The sequence below is a fragment of the Aulonocara sp. 'chitande type north' Nkhata Bay genome, linkage group LG3, assembly GCF_057382095.1.
Source record: "Aulonocara sp. 'chitande type north' Nkhata Bay isolate Kocher_YH1m ecotype deep benthic linkage group LG3, A_spYH_male_GT1.1, whole genome shotgun sequence".
Taxonomy (NCBI): domain Eukaryota; kingdom Metazoa; phylum Chordata; class Actinopteri; order Cichliformes; family Cichlidae; genus Aulonocara; species Aulonocara sp. 'chitande type north' Nkhata Bay.
Genome location: NC_141346.1, coordinates 49,760,739 through 49,780,341, shown reverse-complemented (window position 1 = coordinate 49,780,341; position 19,603 = coordinate 49,760,739). Strand labels below are relative to the sequence as shown.

The following is a 19,603-nucleotide window of genomic DNA, read 5'->3' as shown; positions in this document are numbered from 1 at the left end:
TTCCACTGCAGAGTGATGCTGGTTTCATTTTGTCCTGATGATATGACGTTATCTGCATTTGAAGGAGCTAAATGAAAGAATGAGAAAAACAAGGTAAGTTCAAAAATTTGTAGAAATTGATTTCTCACTAGTTAGCAACACTGAAATTTGTTTTTTTTTTATCTTAATCAATGATATGTGAACCATTGTAATGGAGTTTTAATAAATTGACTAAATTACCAGTGACTGCAGTAATGTTGACTCCAGAGCTTCTGACGTTCTCAAACACAGAGTAGAGAGTGAATGTGTATTGAGTTCCAGCAGTGAGAGATGAGACTGTTTGATTCACTGGTCCATTTCCAGCTGGTGCACTGATGCTTGTCTCTGTACCATTAAACTGGAGAACAAAGCTGACATTGTTGTTGACTTTATTCCACTGCAGAGTGATGCTGGTTTCATTTTGTCCTGATGATATGAGGTTTTGTGCATTTGAAGGAGCTAAATGGAAAAATGAGAAAATAAAGTAAGTTTCAAAAATTCTTCAACATTGATTTCTCACTAGTTAAAAACAGTGAAAAAAACTAAACTGTTGAATTATTATCAGTAGTTTGTGAAAACATTGTATTGCAGTTTAAATTAATTGATTAACTCACCAGTGACTGCAGTAATGCTGACTCCACTGCTTCTGACGTTCTCAAACACAGAGTAGAGAGTGAATTTGTATTGAGTTCCAGCAGTGAGAGATGAGACTGTGTGATTTTCTGGTCCATTTCCAGCTGGTGCACTGATGCTTGTCTCTGTACCATTAAACTGGAGAATAAAGCTGACATTGTTGTTGACTTTATTCCACTGCAGAGTGATGCTGGTTTCATTTTGTCCTGATGATATGAGGTTTTGTGCATTTGAAGGAGCTAAATGGAAAAATGAGAAAATAAAGTAAGTTTCAAAAAATCTTCAAAATTGATTTCTCACTAGTTAAAAACAATAGAAAATTCTACTGTTGAATTATTATCAGTAGTTTGTGAAAACATTGTATTGCAGTTTAAATCAATTGATTAACTCACAAGTGACTGCAGTAATGCTGACTCCACTGCTTCTGACGTTCTCAAACACAGAGTAGAGAGTGAATATGTATTGAGTTCCAGCAGTGAGAGATGAGACTGTTTGATTCACTGGTCCATTTCCAGCTGGTGCACTGATGCTTGTCTCTGTACCATTAAACTGGAGAACAAAGCTGACATTGTTGTTGACTTTATTCCACTGCAGAGTGATGCTGGTTTCATTTTGTCCTGATGATATGAGGTTTTGTGCATTTGAAGGGGCTAAATGAAAAAATGAGAAAAACAAGGTAAGTTCAAAAATTTGTAGAAATTGATCTCTCGCTACTTAGCAACACTGAAATTTGTTTGTTTTTTTTATCTTAATCAATGATATGTGAACCATTGTAATGGAGTTTTAATAAATTGACTAAATTACCAGTGACTGCAGTAATGTTGACTCCAGAGCTTCTGACGTTCTCAAACACAGAGTAGAGAGTGAATGTGTATTGAGTTCCAGCAGTGAGAGATGAGACTGTTTGATTCACTGGTCCACTTCCAGCTGGTGCACTGATGCCTGTCTCTGTACCATTAAACTGGAGAACAAAGCTGACATAGTTGTTGACTTTATTCCACTGCAGAGTGATGCTGGTTTCATTTTGTCCTGATGATATGAGGTTTTGTGCATTTGAAGGAGCTAAATGGAAAAATGAGAAAATAAAGTAAGTTTCAAAAATTCTTCAAAATATATTTCTCACTAGTTAAAAACAATAGAAAATTATACTCTTGAATTATTATCAGTAGTTTGTGAAAACATTGTATTGCAGTTTAAATCAATTGATTAACTTACCAGTGACTGCAGTAATGCTGACTCCACTGCTTCTGACGTTCTCAAACACAGAGTAGAGAGTGAATGTGTATTGAGTTCCAGCAGTGAGAGATGAGACTGTGTGATTTAGTGGTCCATTTCCAGCTGGTGCACTGATGCTTGTCTCTGTACCATTAAACTGGAGAACAAAGCTGACATTGTTGTTGACTTTATTCCACTGCAGAGTGATGCTGGTTTCATTTTGTCCTGATGATATGAGGTTTTGTGCATTTGAAGGAGCTAAACAAAAGAATGAGAAAAACAAGTTAAGTTCAAAATGTGTTTACAATTGAGTTCTCGCTACTTTATAACACTTAATAATTTCATTGTTGATTTTAATTAAAAATATGTGATAACATTGTATTGCAGTTTAAATAATTTCATTAACTTACCAGTGACTGCAGTGATGCTGACTCCACTGCTTCTGACGTTCTCAAACACAGAGTAGAGAGTGAATGTGTATTGAATTCCAGCAGTGAGAGATGAGACTGTGTGATTCACTGGTCCATTTCCAGCTGGTGCACTGATGCTTGTCTCTGTACCATTAAACTGGAGAACAAAGCTGACATTGTTGTTGACTTTATTCCACTGCAGAGTGATGCTGGTTTCATTTTGTCCTGATGATATGACGTTATCTGCATCTGAAGGAGCTAAATGAAAGAATGAGAAAAACAAGGTAAGTTCAAAAATTTGTAGAAATTGACTTCTCACTAGTTAACAACACTGAAATTTGTTTTTTTTTATCTTAATCAATGATATGTGAACCATTATAATGGAGTTTTAATAAATTGACTAAATTACCAGTGACTGCAGTAATGCTGACTCCACTGCTTCTGACGTTCTCAAACACAGAGTAGAGAGTGAATGTGTATTGAGTTCCAGCAGTGAGAGATGAGACTGTGTGATTTTCTGGTCCATTTCCAGCTGGTGCACTGATGCTTGTCTCTGTACCATTAAACTGGAGAATAAAGCTGACATTGTTGTTGACTTTATTCCACTGCAGAGTGATGCTGGTTTCATTTTGTCCTGATGATATGAGGTTTTGTGCATTTGAAGGAGCTAAATGGAAAAATGAGAAAATAAAGTAAGTTTCAAAAAATCTTCAAAATTGATTTCTCACTAGTTAAAAACAATAGAAAATTCTACTGTTGAATTATTATCAGTAGTTTGTGAAAACATTGTATTGCAGTTTAAATCAATTGATTAACTCACAAGTGACTGCAGTAATGCTGACTCCACTGCTTCTGACGTTCTCAAACACAGAGTAGAGCGTGAATGTGTATTGAGTTCCAGCAGTGAGAGATGAGACTGTGTGATTCAATGGTCCATTTCCAGCTGGTGCACTGATGCTTGTCTCTGCACCATTAAACTGGAGAACAAAGCTGACATTGTTGTTGACTTTATTCCACTGCAGAGTGATGCTGGTTTCATTTTGTCCTGATGATATGAGGTTTTGTGCATTTGAAGGAGCTAAATGGAAAAATGAGAAAATAAAGTAAGTTTCAAAAATTCTTCAAAATATATTTCTCACTAGTTAAAAACAATAGAAAATTATACTCTTGAATTATTATCAGTAGTTTGTGAAAACATTGTATTGCAGTTTAAATCAATTGATTAACTTACCAGTGACTGCAGTAATGCTGACTCCACTGCTTCTGACGTTCTCAAACACAGAGTAGAGAGTGAATGTGTATTGAGTTCCAGCAGTGAGAGATGAGACTGTGTGATTTAGTGGTCCATTTCCAGCTGGTGCACTGATGCTTGTCTCTGTACCATTAAACTGGAGAACAAAGCTGACATTGTTGTTGACTTTATTCCACTGCAGAGTGATGCTGGTTTCATTTTGTCCTGATGATATGAGGTTTTGTGCATTTGAAGGAGCTAAACAAAAGAATGAGAAAAACAAGTTAAGTTCAAAATGTGTTTACAATTGAGTTCTCGCTACTTTATAACACTTAATAATTTCATTGTTGATTTTAATTAAAAATATGTGATAACATTGTATTGCAGTTTAAATAATTTCATTAACTTACCAGTGACTGCAGTGATGCTGACTCCACTGCTTCTGACGTTCTCAAACACAGAGTAGAGAGTGAATGTGTATTGAATTCCAGCAGTGAGAGATGAGACTGTGTGATTCACTGGTCCATTTCCAGCTGGTGCACTGATGCTTGTCTCTGTACCATTAAACTGGAGAACAAAGCTGACATTGTTGTTGACTTTATTCCACTGCAGAGTGATGCTGGTTTCATTTTGTCCTGATGATATGACGTTATCTGCATCTGAAGGAGCTAAATGAAAGAATGAGAAAAACAAGGTAAGTTCAAAAATTTGTAGAAATTGACTTCTCACTAGTTAACAACACTGAAATTTGTTTTTTTTTATCTTAATCAATGATATGTGAACCATTATAATGGAGTTTTAATAAATTGACTAAATTACCAGTGACTGCAGTAATGCTGACTCCACTGCTTCTGACGTTCTCAAACACAGAGTAGAGAGTGAATGTGTATTGAGTTCCAGCAGTGAGAGATGAGACTGTGTGATTTTCTGGTCCATTTCCAGCTGGTGCACTGATGCTTGTCTCTGTACCATTAAACTGGAGAATAAAGCTGACATTGTTGTTGACTTTATTCCACTGCAGAGTGATGCTGGTTTCATTTTGTCCTGATGATATGAGGTTTTGTGCATTTGAAGGAGCTAAATGGAAAAATGAGAAAATAAAGTAAGTTTCAAAAAATCTTCAAAATTGATTTCTCACTAGTTAAAAACAATAGAAAATTCTACTGTTGAATTATTATCAGTAGTTTGTGAAAACATTGTATTGCAGTTTAAATCAATTGATTAACTCACAAGTGACTGCAGTAATGCTGACTCCACTGCTTCTGACGTTCTCAAACACAGAGTAGAGCGTGAATGTGTATTGAGTTCCAGCAGTGAGAGATGAGACTGTGTGATTCAATGGTCCATTTCCAGCTGGTGCACTGATGCTTGTCTCTGCACCATTAAACTGGAGAACAAAGCTGACATTGTTGTTGACTTTATTCCACTGCAGAGTGATGCTGGTTTCATTTTGTCCTGATGATATGAGGTTTTGTGCATTTGAAGGAGCTAAATGGAAAAATGAGAAAATAAAGTAAGTTTCAAAAATTTTTCAAAATATATTTCTCACTAGTTAAAAACAATAGAAAATTATACTCTTGAATTATTATCAGTAGTTTGTGAAAACATTGTATTGCAGTTTAAATCAATTGATTAACTTACCAGTGACTGCAGTAATGCTGACTCCACTGCTTCTGACGTTCTCAAACACAGAGTAGAGAGTGAATGTGTATTGAGTTCCAGCAGTGAGAGATGAGACTGTGTGATTTACTGGTCCATTTCCAGCTGGTGCACTGATGCTTGTCTCTGTACCATTAAACTGGAGAACAAAGCTGACATTGTTGTTGACTTTATTCCACTGCAGAGTGATGCTGGTTTCATTTTGTCCTGATGATATGAGGTTTTGTGCATTTGAAGGAGCTAAACAAAAGAATGAGAAAAACAAGTTAAGTTCAAAATGTGTTTACAATTGAGTTCTCGCTACTTTATAACACTTAATAATTTCATTGTTGATTTTAATTAAAAATATGTGATAACATTGTATTGCAGTTTAAATAATTTCATTAACTTACCAGTGACTGCAGTGATGCTGACTCCACTGCTTCTGACGTTCTCAAACACAGAGTAGAGAGTGAATGTGTATTGAATTCCAGCAGTGAGAGATGAGACTGTGTGATTCACTGGTCCACTTCCAGCTGGTGCACTGATGCTTGTCTCTGTACCATTAAACTGGAGAACAAAGCTGACATTGTTGTTGACTTTATTCCACTGCAGGGTGATGCTGGTTTCATTTTGTCCTGATGATATGACGTTATCTGCATTTGAAGGAGCTAAATGAAAGAATGAGAAAAACAAGGTAAGTTCAAAAATTTGTAGAAATTGATTTCTCACTAGTTAACAACACTGAAATTTGTTTTTTTTTATCTTAATCAATGATATGTGAACCATTATAATGGAGTTTTAATAAATTGACTAAATTACCAGTGACTGCAGTAATGCTGACTCCACTGCTTCTGACGTTCTCAAACACAGAGTAGAGAGTGAATGTGTATTGAGTTCCAGCAGTGAGAGATGAGACTGTGTGATTTACTGGTCCATTTCCAGCTGGTGCACTGATGCTTGTCTCTGTACCATTAAACTGGAGAACAAAGCTGACATTGTTGTTGACTTTATTCCACTGCAGGGTGATGCTGGTTTCATTTTGTCCTGATGATATGAGGTTTTGTGCATTTGAAGGAGCTAAATGAAAAAATGAGAAAAATAAAGCAATCATGTCAAATAAGGTAGAATGTGATGTTTTTGAAGTCTTACTATTTTTATCAAGAGTCAATCAGGTGAATACCTGGAGACATTGTGGTTGAAGGAACTTCAGGGTCTGTTCCATTCGCCTCTATTTAAAGTCAAAAATAAATACAATTACTGCATTCATGGTTGAGCCATTCTTTTGAACATGTGAATTTAAGGAAACCTCAATAAATATGAATTTGATATATTTTAGTAATACTTAAAGTATAACAATACCTGCACAGTATGCAAGATAGCACGTGACTGGCTTTTCAAGTTTGTAGACATAGTAGTTTCCATAGCAGAGTTTGACTTTGATCGTGTGTGAGTTAAAATAGCAGCAACTGCCAAGCCAAGTATTGCACACAGTGCGATTCACAATTTCACCAGCCTGTGTGGGATGAGGTTGTGTTATCCACAAAGGTGCATGGGTCCCACACCTGTTTGAGTCTATGCACCTCTCTGGAATACGAGCACTGGATTGCCCGAGAAACAGGCGATACCAGCCTTGCCAGTCAATATTACGATCACAGTGTAGGTCCTGAATGTTTGTATTATTTGTTGACCGCCAATCATTATTCAGAGCAGTATAGTTCTGACAGGGGTCAAAGCACTGGGAATTTATGCAGTCAACACCTGCAGGACAAACAAGCACTTTGTATTACAAGCCAAATCATCTTTATTGATACAGCACTGTATTCTATGCTTGAGTTACTTTGCTAACTATCACATAAACAATCACACCCTGGTGGATGCATTGGACACATGCTGAAGTGTTCTTGCCCAAGAACCCTTTAGCTTGCGTCCCTTTAGCAGGACTTGAACAATGAACCTTCGGATTGGTTTGGGTGGACGACCAATTTTCATACATGTGGATGAAACGTATCACTTGGGTTGCTTCATTTAAATACTGCAGTTGGGACTAAAGAGGAATTTTGCCACATGCATGAACAAAAACTATGAAGTATTTTAATTAGTAAAGATCAATTTGAAGAACTAAACTTGATTTATTGAGATAGAGAAATCAATGTATTTGCCTATTATGCTCTGATGACCAATCATGGTAGAACAGAATCCCGGTGATGACAGGATTTAGGACAAGATCCCCCTCCAGGCACTGGTGGTGGTGAAGATGAAGACTGAGATTTGAATAGAGCTCTGGCTGAGGTGTCTGAGGTGAAGATGGGGAGGAGGTGGGTTGCATGAAAGAGAGTCTAAAGGGGTGCATGGTGGTGAGCACAGATTTAAACCACACAAAGCAGACGCTGATTGGATCAGAGAAGGTGGGCTAGAAGATGATTGGACTTGATGTCAGTATTGAGACTGACAGCACGGGAAAGTGGTTATCATGTAATGAACAGAAAACCAACCGCACACCCAGGAAAGCAGGAAGATGAGTGATTACAAATTGTCTTGATAAATTTCCACATGAGCTTCATAAGTTTTCATCATGACTGAGGTGAGTGTAATTTTCAAGATTTTTTAAGCTTTCCAAGCCCCTCAGCAATTTCCTGATCATGGAAAATGTCCTCACTATCCTGACTCACTGTGAAATGAAGCCTCACAGTTTTCACACGACAGAATCATTATGGTCTAAAGTTAATTCAGACCACTTTTCACGTGGATTTGCTCAGCCTGTGAGGAAGAGTATGTCAAAGTACAAAACATGACATTTCCTGTTCCCACTATTTGGTGCTCTAAGTATCCCTTACTATTGGCTTAAAGATGTGGTCATGTTGGGACTGTTTTCAGACAGTTTGTAGCCTATAATACCCATACTTTACAGGAATTTCCTTCTTTATGGGGGCACTCAAAACTTCACCATGTTGACAGAGTCATGCCTTTTCATAAAAACTCACAATACAGTTACACCATCTTCTTAAGGCTTTCCTGATCAAATTTTAGATGGCTCTGGTCAACCTGATTGGATCTGTGTAGGGAAGCGTTAAATGTTTAATTTTGTGTTCCCACTAGATGGCACTATGATCAGTGTTACGTTCAGCACCAGCACCCTCTCAGTAATGCAATGTTTAATTCAGATAACAAACTACATTTAAAGAAAAAAAGGCATATTCAGTTCAGGTTCCTGGCATCTTAAATTGAAACACTGCTTAAATTTAAGTTTAAAAAGAAAAACCCAAAACAAAATTATTTGCCATTATAGATAAAATTATTAGTTATTGCTGCTAAAGGTGCTTCTAAAAGCCTTTTTTGTATTTTATCTTAGTTTTTTGTGAAATAAATAATTAAATTGTGTGAATATAATAACTCACCAGTGACTGCAGTAATGCTGACTCCACTGCTTCTGACGTTCTCAAACACAGAGTAAAGGGTGAATGTGTATTGAGTTCCAGCAGTGAGAGATGAGACTGTGTGATTCACTGGCCCATTTCCAGCTGGTGCATTGATGTTTGTCTCTGTACCATTAAACTGGAGAACAAAGCTGACATTGCTGTTGACTTTATTCCACTGCAGAGTGATGCTGCTCTCAGTTTGTGCAATTGACATGAAGCTGTCTGTGTTTAGAGGAGCTGAGAAAGAAAATTATTCATAGCAAGTTCAGTCAGTGAAAAATAAGTATATTTAAGACCAAAATTGTTGCTGACCCCATGACTAAGAAAAATGTCCTATTATCAGTCTTTTAAATTAAATCAACTATTTAAAGATAAAGTTGTTACATTACTTTATCGTTTTCAAAAAATTTCCAAGCTGCAGCTTAACTCAGCAGATGGTACATTTTAAGATTTGGCTTCTTAAAGGTTTTAAAAGATTCAAAAATCCACACTCTTATCATCATGTCCTTTGAAAAAATGAGAACTGAAAACAAACTATTTATTTAAATATCCCCACCTCAGAAGACAACTAAGATAACACAATTCACTACTTCAATTCAATAATTTAAGCTCCCACAAACACCTATAGAATTTTTTTATCATCTTTATATAGCCTTATAAAATAAATACATGTAACAATGAGTTGGGAAAATAAAATTACAGATGAGGATTAGAAAGCAGTCTGAGCTGCACGTCTTACTCTGAAGAAACACTTCATATTAACACTCTATAACTGGTTGATCTGCACATATATAACTCCTGGCAAGTTATAAAGCTATACCACACACAATTTCATTGGGTATGGCAATATACAAAGACAGAACACCTCTAGAAAAACATAGTATATTGTTGGATTTGTTCTTGTCAGGAAAAAATAAAAAAATTCAGAAGTTGTTTGGATATGGACATAAACATAATAATGTAAAATAACTTTTTTCATCTTAATTTCTATTTTCTTTCTGTTGTTTTTATTGTTTTATTGATAAGACGTTTGGTAGATGCATTTCATCTGCACTGTCTATTAAACCAGAGCCACTAGTATTATAACACAAACCCTTTTGCCATTAAGTGTGATCATCACTGCTGGTAAAAAAGAGTACACTTCTTGACATTGATCGATGTAATCTCAGGTAAATATTTGCACATACTGTCTACTGTTTCATATATATATATATATATATATATATATATATATATATATATATATATATATATATATATATATATATATATATATATATATAACACACACATATATAAGCAGATATTATAATGGGGGGATACAGTGAGCAAGAAATGTAGTATCATACCAGTGACTGCAGTAATGCTGACTCCACTGCTTCTGACGTTCTCAAACACAGAGTAGAGAGTGAATGTGTATTGAGTTCCAGCAGTGAGAGATGAGACTGTTTGAATTACTGGTCCATTTCCAGCTGGTGCACTGATGTTTGTCTCTGTACCATTAAACTGGAGAATAAAGCCGACATTGTTGCTGATCTTATTCCACTGCAGAGCGATGCTGCTCTCAGTTTGTCCTGTTAGTCTGAACATCACTGTAAATGACAGAAACAACAAAAACTGTTTTGCCAGTGTTTGTGAAATCCTTAGCTATTTGTTTGGTGCCATTTTAACAAAGCCCAATAATCACTTTACAGATACTGTTTTTAAATTTACATCAGTAGATTTGCACTGTATTTAGCTGGCATGCAAACTGTGAAGAACTGTATATTCTAATATAGTATATAATATTAAAATGATTGTGTCTGCCTTTGTTTCATGCACAAAATATAAATATAAACATCTTTTTCACTGGCACTTTTATCTTACAGGACTACTTGTTCCCAAACCAAAAGTACTGGTTTGACTATGAGAATTCAGTAGCAAAGAGGTGCATGATAAACTATGAGGTGCCGTAAGGGACATTATTACTGAAACGCTCTCACACACACTACTGAAACGCTCTCAAACACACTACTGAAACGCTCTCAAACACACTACTGAAACGCTCTCACACACTACTGAAATGCTCTCACACACTACTGAAACGCTCTCACACACACTACTGAAACGCTCTCACACACACTACTGAAACGCTCTCACACACACTACTGAAACGCTCTCTCACACACTACTGAAACGCTCTCACACACACTACTGAAACGCTCTCACACACACTACTGAAACGCTCTCACACACACTACTGAAACGCTCTCTCACACACTACTGAAACGCTCTCACACACACTACTGAAACGCTCTCACACACACTACTGAAACGCTCTCACACACTACTGAAACGCTCTCTCACACACTACTGAAACGCTCTCTCACACACTACTGAAACGCTCTCTCACACACTACTGAAACGCTCTCACACACACTACTGAAACGCTCTCACACACACTACTGAAACGCTCTCACACACACTACTGAAACGCTCTCTCACACACTACTGAAACGCTCTCACACACACTACTGAAACGCTCTCACACACACTACTGAAACGCTCTCACACACTACTGAAACGCTCTCACACACACTACTGAAACGCTCTCACACACACTACTGAAACGCTCTCACACACTACTGAAACGCTCTCTCACACACTACTGAAACGCTCTCTCACACACTACTGAAACGCTCTCACACACTACTGAAACGCTCTCACACACACTACTGAAATTTTAGCTCTCACACACACTACTGAAAAACCAACGCATTTCAGTGTAACAGGAAGGCGTTTCAGTTAAACAGGAAGGTGTTTCAGTTGAACAGGAAGTTGTTTCCTGACAAGGAAACTGAAGGAAAAAGTGGTAGATTTCAAACAAACCACCACACAGATGTCTACTCAGCAACCTGCTAGTAGCCTAAGTGAAGCAGCTGCATTACTTAACAATATAATAGCCTCAGCACAAGTCAAAATTTAGAATAGCAGAAGACGGGCATTATCCTGGTTAATTTTTTTGGGGCATATGTGCTTTTTGTCTTTTTTAACAAAGAAAAAAATATCTTAAAATTATTAATAAAACCAGGGAGAGAAGGCTTAGCGTTCCTCCATTTAGCACAATGGACATGATATTTACTCAAGAGTATAAAGATGTTAATAATGTCTGAGACACCCAATGCTAGATGATCCATATAAAAAAAATTGTGATGTAATTCAAATAGTTGCACATCATTAATATTGAGGGAAATCCAATTTTTTAAGTCACACCAAATGCACTGTGTGATAGGGCATAGAAAAAAAAAGATGTTCTAGGGTTTCATTTTCATCAGTACAAAAAGAACACTGATCCACCTTAAAGCCAAATCTCTTTTTTAGAAATTCTGCCACAGGATTAATTTTGTTTATTACTTTAAAGTGTTTTTTTTTTTTTTTTTTTTTTTTACTTTAGGTAGAATAGGCTATTTCATAAATTTTTAGTATGCTTTATCCAGTGTATATGAAATAACTAAATTAGAACTATGCAATGTAACCATTCTGTTGTAACTATGAAATATTTTGTCTTTGAAGAAACTACTAATAAATGTATTATTGCATTTTTATCAAACAGCTGACATTGCCCTAGCAATAAATTTGGGAGCACTGATGAGAAATTATTGTATATCATAAAAATTTTAATCAAATGAAGCAGAGGCAGTGGGGCCAGTTCACAAAATTTGTTATATTCTCTTTGAGAACAGTTTAGACAATATTTTTCTGAAAGGTCTGTGTAACTTAGAATGACACAGTTATAATCCAACAAATCTGTTATGAATATAATCTTTTTGTTTAAACCAGTCGCTCTTGAAAATTGATTTTTGATTAAGTGTTATTACCCTATTATTCCATAAGGTTGAATTATGGGGAGAAGTTGTGGGTAAATCTCATTTTGCAAAATGCAAAGTCTGTTTTGGAAAGTCTGATCGGGATTTTATTTACCTCAAAATCACATTTCAAAATAAACTCTAATCCTCCTATTTTGTTAAACAAGGATCATGGGATGTGGAACTACGTAGAGTCTGGCTGTGGCAGACAAGATTTTAACCATTTAATTCTAAGGGTACCAACCATAAATTCAAATTCTGGAGTTTTGATACCACCTTTATTGTATTCCTTCACAAGCTGAGATCTTTCAATGTAATGGGTTTTATTCCTCCACAAAAATGTGAAAATAACTGTGTCAGCCTTATTAATGCTTTTAGAGGAGATATATAGAGAGTGACAAGGATAAATCAATTTGGAGATGCCTTCAGCTTTAGATAGGATGCCAAAAATAGCGAGGTCTCTGGTTAACCAGTGGCTAAGTGATTTCTTCGTCTCCATGATACAGTTAGAAATATTAGTGTCTTCTCTGCTAATTAGGTTTTTTAGATATTATCAGCCCTATATATTTAACTTTAGATTCAACTCTAACCAAAGCTATTGAGGAGTCAGAGCTTGTATGAATCGGGAGTGGTTCACAGTTTTTGATACTGAGAGATAAACCAGAAGCTTTAGAGAAAATTTAGTTTTCTCTACCACGTATTTATCTATCAAAAAAATAGATGTATCATCTGCGAATTGACTTATTTTGAAGTCTTTATTAAAAATTTATATTCTGTCTATGTCGTTAGAATTTTTGATTAATAGTGTTAACAACTGAGTTGCCGATATAAAAAGCTTAGGGGAAACAGGACATACTTGCCAAATTCCGTGTTGCACCTTGAATCCATTCCTGGATTCAAGCCGCATTACTTAACAATATTTTAGCTCCCTTGAATCCAGGAATGGATGCTTCACTTAGGCTACAAGCACAGCCGTCCCCAACCCCCAGGTCCTGGACCAGTACCTGTCTGTGAGTTGTTTGGTACCGGGTCGCAAGAGTTGAGGCTTGAGTTTGGAATTTATGGTTTTCAGGGTATTTATCGTTTTTGTATTTTTATATAGTTTATATTGTTAACTTGGTTTCCCTGGGCCTTTTCCTGTGTGTTATGAATAAATCTTCTTTTTTTGGGTAGCGTTACTGGTTTTATTTTATTGTATTTATCCAAGACACCTTAAAGTAGGGTGTGTGAGAGATAAAATTTCAGTAGTGTGTGTGAGAGCGTTTCAGTAGTGTGTGTGTGAGAGCGTTTCAGTAATAATGTCCCTTACAGCACCTCATAGTAAACTGCCTTAACTCAAAAATGAATATCTATTCAGTATGTGAGAGTAGAAATTGGATCTATTACTTGTAGTAAAACAGATGGATGGAAAGTTGTTAGAGCACAATTCATCCGACCATCGTCCTGAGTCACTGAAATCTGCAGCAACACACCGCTCATTTCCAGAGTCTGGTTGCCCACTGGCCCAGTATTGAAATAGATAGTCAGTCCCATCAGACCACACTTTTTGCCGATACAGACCGATCCACACAAAAACTCCATTTGCTAGGACCGCGATCTTTTGACTTTCTGTCTGATTTCGTATACTGCAAGAAGAAGAGTTGGATTTTTAAAGCAGAAGTAAAACAACCGATACTTCAACATGCAATGCATTTTCCAATATATTATTAGAACTTATTTAAATTATTTTAAAATAAAGTGCGTTTAATGGCTCCTTCGAGATTTGGTGTCAACCAGCAACAAACAGGGGAACAGCAGTCTTACATATAACAAACACCTTTTTGTGTAGTATATTTTCATTATTTTCTATTACCTTAAAAAAAAAGAAAAAAAAGACTAAAACAAAAGTAGGCAACCAACTAATCAGCTAATGGCCCTGACATAATAAACAGAAAAGTCTTCTTTAGTGGATACTATACCTGGCTAGATCAACGTAATTATTCCTGCAGAAACTCTGAGCATCAGTCCAATTTACAGCACTGTTAACCTTAACAAAGGATGCTTCACCATTTATTGTACCTGCAAATATACAGAAATAATGAACCAGTAGACTGATAGGTTGGACTTGCCTATTATATATTTTCAATAAAATGTGTGTGGAGTTCAGGAAATGAAAAGGGAGACCTAATAGTAGATTTATGATCTAGACTGAATAGGTCAAAATGTTTGAGGAGAAATATTTGACACATTGTTAATTCTTACTCCATGTAAACTCACCATTATAGCACACAAAGAAGTATTTATTGCCACAATCACGGTCATCCCATCTATCACTGTATGAACTCCCACTTAAAAGTGCCACACAGTACTGTTGCTGTCCATTAAGATTGTTGGGCGAATTAGGGTACCAGTTTCTAAATGCTGCCTCTCCCACGCCATAGAAGCTGCTGTCATTTAGGGACCATCTCCAACTGTTCTGCAGGTCATCATGGAGACCTATCCATGCCTTACCTGTTTAAAAAGATGCAGTTTTCTGTATTCCTTTAAGGTTTCTCAAAAATTTTATTATTGTGAATGTATATATTTTTACAGTTTGTTATGTATTATTTTTACTTCAAATATTAAACACTCACCTGTGTTTGGTGCAATGCTTGTGACAGCATAAAGATCAGCTGTGTTTTCTATGGTTGCCAGGTCAGTGAAGACATTTCTGCAGTGACTCTGTGCATCTGTCCATGTCTTTGAGGTGCTCACAAAGTAGTACTGACGAGTCTGACAAAAGGCAACACTAACCAGTGCTCCTGAAATAAGGCATTATTAAATTATGTTGCATTATGAATTATGTAGAATTTATATGTTATTTAACAAAATGATATAAAAGGGAATATGAATCAGATATATTATTAGAAATATTGCTTCATGGTTTCACAAAGTGTCTTAATCAATGATATGATTTTTGTGTTTCACCATAAATCTATATCATGAAAATACCTCCTTCAATACCGTGTCATTGACTTTACTTTTACATACCTGTGTTATATAACATTAATGAATGCTGCACCTAACCTAGACTAAACAGCACTGAATTTAAAATCTAAAACTGAGACAATTTGTCCTCTGCAGGCTTAGCTAGAGCTAGCTTCAGTTTCATGCTCATAAAAACCATTGAACAGGTTTACATAACTGTGGGGAAGTATGCGTCAGACAGTATTCGGAACTGATTGAAATCTGTATTGTATTTGAATTAATTTAGTTAGTTTAGTTAGTTAGTTTTTGTCATAGTTTTAAGAAAAATCTAAAATTATGACTACAGCAACAAATCCAGATGTCCTCTAGAGCAGCGGTGCCCAACCTTTTTTACAACATGGACCGATTTATGTCTGACAGTGCTTTCATGGACCGACCTTTAAGGTGTCGTGTCTATAAAACATTAATAAATAAAACCAGTACCGGTACAAAAAAAAGAACATAACATATGGGAAAGACCCAGGGAAACCAATTTTACGATAGAAACGATAAAAAAAAAAAAGATTAAAAACCCTGAAAACCATAAATTTCACACCTGAGCCTCAACGCACAACCCAAGCCACAGCCTGGTACCAAACGACTCACGGACCAGTATCAGTCCATGGCCCAGTGGTTGGGGACTGCTGCTCAAGAATACATTTACGACTGATGGATACAGCTTTTTTTTTTCAAGCTGACCACTCTGTTGCAGTTACATGTTATCTAGAAACACATGTATGTAGGTAGGATTAAAGGAAGACTTTTGACCTGTAATGATTTTTTAAATAGAAAAAGAGGCACCAACCTGTGAACACCAGGATGATCAGTCTATAATCCATAAATCCAAACTATGAAAAAAGTCATAATGTTAAACTGTTTAATGTAAAATAAATATATCTTTGCTACTATAAATATAACATATGTGTGGATGTGCAGATGTGGAAACAGATCCTTAGAAAACATTCCAGTTAAATATGTTAGATATATAAATTGTTCTTACCGATTCTTAGAAAAAAAATACTCCAAGTGCCCCTTAGGATTCATTGATCATGACAATGTCAGAGTTTATTAGTGCTTAACTTCTGCTGTGACTGTTTAAAGATCATCCTTGTGGGTGTAAGCTAAGACTAAAGGAAGTAAAACAGATTCTTCTGTGACTAATCATTTGACAAAACTATCAGGAAGTAAAATCTAAACTTAACTTGGATCTGATAGCAGCAACATGTCTCAACAAAGTTTGCGTGTGAGCAACTAAAAGCTGAAAAATTAGGTGATACCAAAAAAAAGCAGGAAGAACATTTTGCAACGAAGCAGGATAATTGGCAACAGGTCAGAAACATGACTGGGTATAAAAAGAGCATATTAGAAATGTAGCGAAGGAAAGATGGACAGTCACTAATAGTTCACCATGCCATCCACAAATGCAGGTTAAAGCTTTATCATTCTGAAAAAAAAAAGCCAAAATTGAGGCAAAGTTGAAAACTGCTCTGTGGTCAGACAAATAAAAATTTAAAAACATAGACTCCACATTCTCTGGACTAAAGAGGAGAGAGTCCATTCAGCTGTTTCAGCTTTTTATCTGTGCTCAGTTCAAAAGCCTGCACGTCTGATTATATGGCAGATTCAGGGCAGATTAGCTGCTTGTTGACATTCTCAGTAAACCTTGTTAACTGAGCTACTGTGGCTGTATATCAAAGACTATATTATAAGACAGCTCTATAAGAAAAAATATTCAGGACAAGTACAACAACCTGGTTGTACAGCAGAAACTACAGAATATAGAAGAGATTAGGAAAAGTCTGATGCCACAGCAGGCTATATTCACAAAAGCAACATAAAAAAGCTGGAGTGAAAGAAAGTTTTTTTGCTTGGCCCTAAAAAACTTAGGAACATGGTGTTTAACCAGATGCTTACTCTAAATTGCATTACCTTGGCCTCCAGTAACACTGTGAGGAATGTTGGGGTCATTTTTGACCAAGATATATAATTCAGTGTGCATATTAAACAAATACGTAGGACTGCATCTTTGTATTTGCACAATATCTCAAAAAATTAGAAACGTGTTGTATCATTCTGGTACTGAAAAATGAATTCATTAGTTATTTATTAGTTCTAGACTGGACTAACCCATTATTATCCAGTTGTTCTCAAAACTCCCTGAAATATCTTTGGGTGACCGCAAAATGCTGCAGTGAGTACTGTCAAGTCATGTCTCTGTGATTTTTCATGGGCATTCTGGCAATATTTTTCTTCAGGATAAATATTTTTTTTAATATACAACGTGCAGAATGGTGACGTGCAGTAACTTCAGTGGAAGGAACTGCAAGGAACTGCTTAAAAAAGGATTACAGCTTATATGGGAAAAAAGCTTATTCTCTTAGTATTGCATTGACCATTTTTTAAACCGAGGGCAGTTTTATAGTCAATCCTGATTACCTAAACTCAAGATCTTGGCTCAAAAATAATCTGTAATCTATAATTGATTGATAATAATTAAATGTCAACCTGCCAACATTTCACCTCGTCACCTGCTCCTTTTAATGTTTTGAGTGCTGTTCTTTAAGGAAATAAAGCATTTGCTGGGGTTTTCCCCAGTTGCATAACTCCTCACTCCTCATAACATTTCTTTTACTTTGCCAGCTAGACATATTTACTAATTAAAACAACACAATTTGCTCAGTCACAATATTCATATCGGTTTGACGTACGTATTTTTGTATTTATAGTTTATAAACTGATGCGACGCGATAAACGTGTCTAACGTTGTGTGTTACTAGGAACAAACCCTCATGTTATATATTTTCTCTTTTGGACACCATATTGATCAAAGCAACTGCATAAATAAAAGAAATTATGTATTTTATATGGAAAATTACAAACACATAATATATACTGAAATATCTTAAATAAACCGACTTACCGACTGGCATGTTTGTACTTGTTTTGTTAACACAGCTGCAGCTTAAGTGAACATACCTGGCAACTATCTGGGCAAACAACATTCTTTAGCATAAAAAGTAGCTGTCCTGACAAATTATGGTTATCTTAGTGTATTCATACCTTGACAGTTTTTTTTTTTTTTTAATCAGATGTTAACATTATGCTTACTGGTACAGTGCAGGGTTTGAAGATGAGCCAGGAGGCATTCAGGCCAAACAGGGAATTCATTTCCTTATGATGCATGCAAAATTAACCTGGTAAAGGGGCATATGCTTCATCTATTTAGCAGCAAAGAATGCAATGAAGATGTTCAAACTGCCAAGTAGTAAGTACACGTGCACCTGCCATAAAAATAAGGAATAATAATAATAACACTGAGAAAAAGTCATTAACTTTGCATATACAGTAACTCCATAGTACTTCTCTATTCTTACTCCTACTATGGGAGCAGCACTGGTGTAATTAAATGTATTTCCAGCAAGAGGTGCTCTAAGTCAAATGTATATATTAGCCCATTTATTCACAGTATAAGCATCATACAAAACAATTTAGAAACATACTGCAGTACCAATATCACGATAGTTTTCACAGCAATTTCCACACTTTTCAAGTATCTGTAGAGCAGTTAAACATCGAATATGCCACCACACCCACAAGCTTAGTAAGTCAGTAATCCAGGAAGTATTGTGCATGAGAAAAATACCACATGCGACGATGACTGTGGATGACTATTAGGTTGGTCATTAAGTTATCCACAAACACACACACACACACACACACACACACACCTCATTCCCCTTTCTTATCAAGGGGCCATTGCGCCTGTGCGCCCGGAGAGACGGCTGGGAGATGCTGCCTTCAGTGTTTCGGGAAATTTGTACACCTATTTATCCAGAGGGAGCAGAAGTACAGAAATTCTGAACTTAAGTAGAAGTACAGGTACTTGTGTTAAAAAAATACTCAGGTTCCGAAATGAACTCAAAGTAAGAAAGTAAAGGTAGCTCCTTTAAGAAAATTCCTGCCATCTTTTTTATGCAAAGTTAACTGAACCTTCTGATACATTAATGTAATAATAAAATAATAGATTGAAAATACTAACTTTATCTTAGTCTGAATTTTAATTCCAATGAATGCACTCAGCTTGAACTGGGTAGTAGAACAGAAAAGGAAGAATGATTAAAAATATATCTCTATTTTACGTTGCCTACATTGTAAATGGTGACCTTTGCCTCTAAACATAATCACGTCTCACAATTATTTCTATTGAGT

General features: G+C 36.0%; 2 protein-coding genes across 2 annotated transcripts in view; both read right to left on the bottom strand.

Moving 5' to 3' along the window:
* The window catches only part of LOC147336026 (macrophage mannose receptor 1-like), a 62,642-nt gene extending 46,409 nt beyond the window's left edge, over positions 1–16,233 (bottom strand). The window contains exons 1-6 of the mRNA XM_086286131.1: positions 16,200–16,233; positions 15,022–15,189; positions 14,666–14,899; positions 14,368–14,467; positions 13,796–14,034; positions 8,544–8,801 (exon numbers count right to left, since the gene is read on the bottom strand). Of these exons, the coding sequence (XP_086142257.1) occupies positions 8,544–8,801; positions 13,796–14,034; positions 14,368–14,467; positions 14,666–14,899; positions 15,022–15,189; positions 16,200–16,233 (1,033 nt within the window). The remainder of the gene's footprint in view (positions 1–8,543; positions 8,802–13,795; positions 14,035–14,367; positions 14,468–14,665; positions 14,900–15,021; positions 15,190–16,199) is intronic.
* Positions 5,912–7,141, bottom strand: LOC147336027 (uncharacterized). The gene is made up of 3 exons (XM_086287779.1): positions 7,015–7,141; positions 6,508–6,906; positions 5,912–6,225 (listed from the first exon to the last, which is right to left on the bottom strand). Exons 1-3 carry the CDS (start codon positions 7,139–7,141, stop codon positions 5,912–5,914), a joined length of 840 nt encoding a protein of 279 aa, XP_086143905.1.
* Positions 16,234–19,603: the final 3,370 nt, after the last annotated feature.